This window comes from Schistocerca cancellata, chromosome 1, assembly GCF_023864275.1.
Source record: "Schistocerca cancellata isolate TAMUIC-IGC-003103 chromosome 1, iqSchCanc2.1, whole genome shotgun sequence".
NCBI classification, from domain to species: Eukaryota; Metazoa; Arthropoda; class Insecta; order Orthoptera; family Acrididae; genus Schistocerca; species Schistocerca cancellata.
Genome location: NC_064626.1, coordinates 822853603 through 822860832, shown reverse-complemented (window position 1 = coordinate 822860832; position 7230 = coordinate 822853603). Strand labels below are relative to the sequence as shown.

General features: G+C 34.6%; 1 protein-coding gene across 1 annotated transcript; it reads right to left on the bottom strand.

The window, feature by feature from the left end:
- Window positions 1–4439: 4439 nt before the first annotated feature.
- LOC126188444 (thioredoxin-T-like) lies at window positions 4440–6988 on the bottom strand. The gene is made up of 4 exons (XM_049930052.1): window positions 6850–6988; window positions 6078–6182; window positions 5691–5816; window positions 4440–5417 (listed from the first exon to the last, which is right to left on the bottom strand). The coding sequence occupies exons 1-4, from the start codon at window positions 6871–6873 to the stop codon at window positions 5355–5357; spliced, it is 318 nt and encodes a 105-aa protein (XP_049786009.1). The 5' UTR covers window positions 6874–6988; the 3' UTR covers window positions 4440–5354.
- Window positions 6989–7230: the final 242 nt, after the last annotated feature.

Here is a 7230-nt window from a genome sequence, read left to right as displayed (position 1 = left end):
TGCAAGTAACAGATTAAGCATGGGAACTTTGAAATGAAGAAAGTAATCCACCTTCCTACTAGGATAATGTCCCACTGAAATAGCATTGTACCATAGTTTGCGAAACACCTCAACCACAATCCTATTTGGTAAAATGTGTGTCTATATGAGAACACATTATCACTGAATACAGGTGTTGAGTAGCAGGCACAGATAGGAAGGTCAGCTACCAGCTAAGCTTTCAAATTACATTTTGTGGCAGAGTTTAACAAACATGCAAAACTAAGTGTGCCATCACACTCCTAATACATGTCCGACAGTAGAACTCGAGGGGAGAGTAGCTTCAGAGATTACTTTGTGTGTTTAATACTATATGAACTTGTTCAAGCTCTTAGTTGGTGATACTGTCTCTTTCAATGTGTGTCACTCCAAGCCTTCTCTGTTCAGTTAAGACGTCATATATAGCTGTTTATAATTCACCCTATTTTAATCAGATTTATTCTTTGCTACCATATCAATAATACTCAAATGCTCTGCTCCCACTTGTGAATAGCCTCAATGCACTCCTATGATACCAACAAGGACACACGTTGACTATTTATAACTGAATTTTACTACCAAACTATCCTTAATGCATTGACTGTCACAGGGCCACCGGTGGCCACAGGAAAGCCTTGAACCTGACACCATGTGCCCTCTGACAGTCACAGTAGAGCTTCACAGGTGATGCCATGGCCTTGCAGTGAAACACCCATCACTGTGTGTGTGGCAATCCTCCAAACACCATCTCTCTTGACCACTTTATCGTTATTTTACATGTGAATGTTATATATCCAATTTAAATGCTTACAATTTCAAGGACTACATGTTAACATTATATGAGTCGCTCATTTCCAAAATGTCCTTTATCCAATTTTTTGTGGAAATTGAGTTGTTACTATGGCATTCATTTTTTTTTACATCATATTAAACTACAGTTTTTGTTCAAAATGTCCTTTAAACCATTACAATTTAATAATAAAATCTTGAAATATGCCTATTTAGTTTCAGAATGTCCCTTATCCAATCCAACAAGGCCAACTCATCTACCTTTAATTTTTGTAACAAAACGACCTATATCCTTTGCCTTTTTCTAAACAGTGCGTAACTTTTTTTCCCAACTACCAACCATTTTAAGGAACAGGGTAATTTAAAATCATTATGTCAGGTATTTTTCCAGTGAAACGTGTTGTGGTAGATCTGGCAGTCAGCTGAAGCGAAGTTTTGTTTACTGTTGACAACAGGTTATGTTTTTTGTTTATTGTAAAGTTGGTGCTTGTTTTGTGCGTTCACCATGGCGTTTTTGCTAGTTTTTATTGTAAAAAGTCTTACCAATACTTGAAATTAGACTGTTTTTAAGTGTTGTTCTGAATTTAAAGTGAGCTTCTTGTTTTAAAAGTGTACTGTACAGGCAGTGTTATAGGCCTAAAAATAGATAAACTTTGTGGTTAACCAAAGGAGGAACTACATCTCAAACTACTGAACAACAGGTTATGGAGGCACCGAAGATAACTCCATGCCAGAACAACAAAGGAAGGAAATGTATAAAGGATCCAGTTACATAGAAAAAGACAATAGAGAAGCGAAAGCTCTACACATCAAAGACTTTGCCCAGGCTACCACAGTGCCTTCATTCTGGATCAAGTTTTTAAGTGTAATCAGCTTACAATGCAAGACGTTCGTAAGTTTCATGGAGGCTTTTATTCTTCTAAGAATAAAATTGATCAGGATAACTATATACTTAAATATACTGGGAGTGAAACACCTAAACAGAGAACTAATGAAGATGAACAGAAACAAATCACTGAAAATTGGAATCGCTATCTAATCCCACATACCAAATCTGGAAACACTTCTTTGGTTCAGGAATGTAAGAAATCGTTTTGTAGCATACTTGGTATTAGTGGAGGGGGGGGGAAAGAGTTCAACGAGTTAGTAAGAGACATTTCCACTCAACAAAAAAAATATAGCTGCAGAGAACAGAGGAAGAGACCATAAGTCTAAGCTGTTTGGGGCTAAAACGCATTCTGTAAAAGCATTCATAGAATCCCTCTGCCCACTTGAGAAACATTGCAGAAATATATGAATTACAAGACAGAATTTTTCGGGCCATCTTTCAATGAGGAAGTTTCACAAGGCTTAAAACTCAAGAGTAGAAAGTGATCAAGTCCCATACTCATATTTTTATGAAATATTTGTCAAAGATTATAACTTAAGCTTTGGCTCCCCTGCTGTGGACAAGCACTCCACATGCAACCAGTTTCAGTTGAAATCAGATAGGGGGACAAATCTTGAAATTTATTTAAATCTCCACAAAAAGAGGGCAGAAGTATTCTTTAATTTACTGAAAATGAAATCACCCTATCCTTTGGCTGCCAAAAGAATTTGGTTTTACCCAAAATCCCTGACCTGGCAGCTTACTATAGTTGACAGTTCTATTTATTTAACTTTCTGCCAAGGTACATCTAAAGATAAGCAGACAAAGGACCTTGTTTTTATGTATCACTGAACTGAATCAGACTTCAAAAAACGTTCGAATGAAATTGCATCAGCAATTTTTCATAGGCTAAAAAATACTTGCTTGGAAGGCTTTTTGTGGATGGTTGTGGAGGACAAAATCAGAACAGTTCAATGACGATGATTCAATACTGGTTGGTAAATGAAGTGCTGCCAAATATTAAAGACATTGTTTTAGTATTCCCTGTACCAGGTCATTCATATATGCCGCCTTATCGTGTATTTTGCAGAACTAAGAAGGAAATTCAAAATTATGACAATTATTAAGCCTGAGAAATACATTGAAATCTTTAAGGAATGTGGAACTTTTTCAGTATCACAGAGTTGTAATATTTTTGACTGGAAGAAGGTACAAGAAAATTGCCAAAACAAGCCTGGAAATTGGCACCTTAAATTTTCAACTGCTAAAAGATTTATTATAACACTAGGCAACCTCTGAAGCAATTGTTGCACGTGAACCTCGGTACAATACCGATCTCGGAAAGGTGAAAAAGTACTCAAACCTGGATTTAAGGTTCAAAACTGAATTACTGTTAGTACTACCTGAAGTAGCAGTGAAAGAGCAGACAGTGAAAGGTGTCAAGTTTCTGACTCTTCAATTTGGGGAAAACTGGGTTCAAAATTAAGACCTGGCCTTATACAAAAAATATATTCAATCCAATACAGAATAGTCCTCAAGAACAATCTGATGATGAGAACACCAATGGTCACACAAATGATGAAAATGGCTTTTAATTACTTCACAGCAGTTAATAGGAGAAATCCAGATTTAAGTAAGTAAATGACTACCCTTCAGGCATTTTTAAAATTATGTTTTCTGTAATGCATATAGGTTCAATGTAATGCTATTTTATAAATAATTTTCTGGTAAATTTATGTTTCTATCTGCTTCCTTAACCAGGAATTTTTCAGCTGTTTTAAAAATACCTACAGATGTTTCCACAAAAATTATAGACATTTACTAAGGAATTACTTTATAATTTTTGCCCTATTTTCTTTTTCAAAGTCTTATTCAAAATTTTTGTTTTCAAAAATTTCTTCTCCATATTTTGGTTGCAAAATGTCCCTTATCCAAGATATTTTTATTTGTAACAAAATTTTGAAATAAATTATGATGCTTTTATAAAAAATAGATATCACAGAAAAAATTTCAAGTTTATACATACAACAGAAAATGTTAAATACGTTTGTTAACAATTACCAAAATTTATGCTGATTGGATAAAGGACATTTTGGAACTAAGCGACTCATGATGAGCTAGGTGCAGTTTTACAGCTCCGCGAGAATTTTACTGTGACAGTAATGACTTGTCGTGAACTAATAAAGACCCACTCCAAATCACAGGATAACTGAGCACTAAAGAATCACACACACAAATTTTTCCTGAACTGGATCTTCCAAAGAGAGAGTTTAATACATTTATAAATACCAAGAGATTGTCAAACCGGCATCCGACACTGCCTCTCTCAACATCCACGTCACTTCCATGAAACTTGCCAGTTCCAAAAGTTAATAAATTTTTCTTCTGAACATTAACATTGTGACAATTTTTTTTTTAACAGAAGCCACTAAGAATTTGTTATATAAGTTTTGAGGAAACAAGTATTTTACTAATCTAAGTGAACAATTCAAGAATTTGAAAGCCCATGTAAACCATAAACCATCTGTACGAGCAATTACATGTTTAAAAGATTTTTTCCTACCTTTCCTGTCTCACTATTACATCTCCTACTTAAATCACCATATTAAATCTTATATATGCATGCGACAGCTGGTCTTTCAAGTTCTACAGCATTCTTATGTGTCATTTTGTACCACAGTTTTCATTAACATTTAATGTATACATCTCAGTACCCTTTCTCAAATATTAATGGGAACTTTAGGAAACTACATGAAACACTTCATAAATTGGAAAAATTTATTTTCAACAATGACAATATGTTTTGAAGGACAGACATTTGTAAATGTTACAAAACTGCAAAGCAACAACCACATTTCCTACACAGACTGCCATATGAAATATGTCTACAACAGCAGAATGAAAGGAATGCATTTCATGACAATGTTATGAACTCTGAATTTATAATCTTGTTTAAAAAATTTCTTATATTGCATGTAAGTGAATACTATCTCCTCAACTTATGAGGGAATCTCAGTATTCATGCCTGCAGACTTTAAGCAAAGCTTTCACACATTATCTTTAGATCTGAAAGGCACTTAAACCGTAAAATTTCCATAAAACTTAAAATTCCAAGCTCGACTTTATCTTGTCTCGAAAGTGCTGCTAAGAACAAAGCATCCCTGTTAGCAACTTCCTCCACTGGCAGAATTTGCACTTGCAAGTCTGCAATAACTAGTTCTGAACTAACAAATGAGAACACTTAAGTTAGTAATTTGGATAACATCATACACTAGTAACAGTCAATACTAACCAGAAAATTTCAGATCAGTGATTCACATATGTTCATATTAAAACAAAAAAAATTACAAAACATGATCCAAAAGCACACTAACATTCATATTAAAGCAGCACTTTTTACTCATTCACTGCAAAATATATTTCTAATACAGTTCAATGGACATTAACAAAATTTAGAAATAGCCATGCAAATTTAAAATTAAAACTGGAAGATTCATAAATATGTCGTTTACACAAACTTAAAAAAATTATAAATACTGTAAAACAATACATTTATAGTGCAGTGCAAAAATGCATGTTTCACCACATTTGGTAATTTAATTTGAACTGAAACTGGCATGACTCCAAAGGACTGCACCTCGAGGATGTAAAACCCCTAAGATGCTCAGCCTTTTAATTCTTATTTGTGTTGCACCAGAAGCTGGGTGAGCTTATCCACATTTGCTCCAGCAAACGAGTCCAACTAAAGAGAAAGAAGGGGGGAAACAATCAATTTCAGGTGTTAACACGTAAAATATCCACACATAAATCAAGTTTAGCAGAATGAAGTATATGTAAAGCCAATTACTTCTAACACTTGATTACTATATCTGCTTTATCTTATTCTCGAGATCAGTAAGTGTGTTAACCTACAAAAAAAAACTTAGGTCTAATTTACATTCCATTTGGTTGGTTACATTACTACTGCTCCCTCAACAGACTTATTAAGAACAATACCCTTCAAAGGGATACTTACGGTTTTGCCGTCTTTAATAAAGACGAAGGTGGGCATTGCCTTCACATCATATGTGACAGCAATGCTTTCATTATCATCAACATTAACTTTCAGGAAAACAACATCCGGGTATTTCTGCGAGAGCTCCTGTAGTAAACGGAAATACTGAATGTCAGGGCTTTTTTATATAAGCAGAAAGGGCGAATTTGGAGATTCCTATATTACTAAACATCAGAATAAATTTTCAAACCTTGTCTTTTAAAACCGATAAAATAATTTTAACACCTAGTTTAAACCTAGACAGCACATAAGATACGAATCAAATTATAATGCTAATCGGGAATAGTTCACATCATGAAGAAGGAAAATTTCTCACGCTATACAAAGCGTTAAATGAAAGTATTTTACCTCAAATTTTGGCGCAATTGCTTTGCAAGGTCCACACCAATCAGCGAAGAAGTCTATGACAACAAGATTGGAGCCGGCATCGGCCAACCTCGCTTTCAAGTCGTCCTGCAAACAGAGCAATCATAATGATAAATTCGCGCGTAAACGTAATCACGCTAGATCTACTTTCAGCTGCCCACGAGGTGAGAGCGAAGGAACATTTCTTTTCCAAGCAGTTCTCTTCAGAAGCTAGACGAAACTATATTTCAAACTGGATAGCAAACCAACGCTGTTTTTTTTTTTTTTTTTAGTATACAATGCTAGAGCTGAAGCATTTCTTTGCGATATAGTAGTTATATAAGACTTCCGCTTATCACTTAAAAGCCGCCATGTGTATTCTCCGTAAACTACCTGGAAATTTTCACTTTCATCGTCCAGTGTGCAGCGAGTTTTGACAACCAACAACATTTACAGCAGTCATTTGCGTCTTTAAAGTGTTCTATTAGTAACGACAAAGTGATAATTCACGAAAACAATTATCACACGCAAACCGAATTATAATTTAATTTTATTATGCACACTGTAAGAGTGTCGCTCTGTGTCCACTACTTGTAGAAATCCAACAGTAAATGAAAATTTCTGCATAATAGTTAACTATCAATTATAAAATATTTTAGGAAAGTAACAACAAAGTTTCGTCTCTGTGACTTTTGCTGAATTTCCGTTACCGAAAACGTGAGGTTTTGAAGACGGCAATAATCCAAGATAAACTAATAAATGCATGGAAACTTACCTCTCCTGTAATGATGTGTACCATCTTGCCCACGATCACACTGTAAAATATACCACACGTATCAATCTAAACCAGTGAGAACGAACTGTCTCCGGTTGGAAGAGAATTACGGATATATAACTTCACTGAAGAAGTGTTGCCAACACTAACATACTAAATCTTGCAACTTTTCCTTTAAAGCTTTAATTTTTTTTCTTTCAAACTATAGTAATCACATATTCTTGCGATATCACATGTGGTATGAAAAATATTACATTTTATTATCCGTTTCGAAGTCGAATAAAGGAAATCTAAGCAAAGAAAAACAGAAAGTTTACGTTTTATGTGAACATGTTGGTACTTTAGCATGCTCTCTGTGACTCAAAACGTCAATGACGAACG

Excerpts from the sequence above, each read along its gene's own strand:
- LOC126188444 (XM_049930052.1), bottom strand. The coding sequence starts at position 6,873 with ATGGTACACATCATTACAGGAGAG. Across the intron at positions 5,817-6,077 it reads CAATTGCGCCAAAATTTGAG|GAGCTCTCGCAGAAATACCC; the intron begins GTAAAATACTTT and ends CGTTTACTACAG. Across the intron at positions 5,418-5,690 it reads TTATTAAAGACGGCAAAACC|TTGGACTCGTTTGCTGGAGC; the intron begins GTAAGTATCCCT and ends CTTTCTCTTTAG.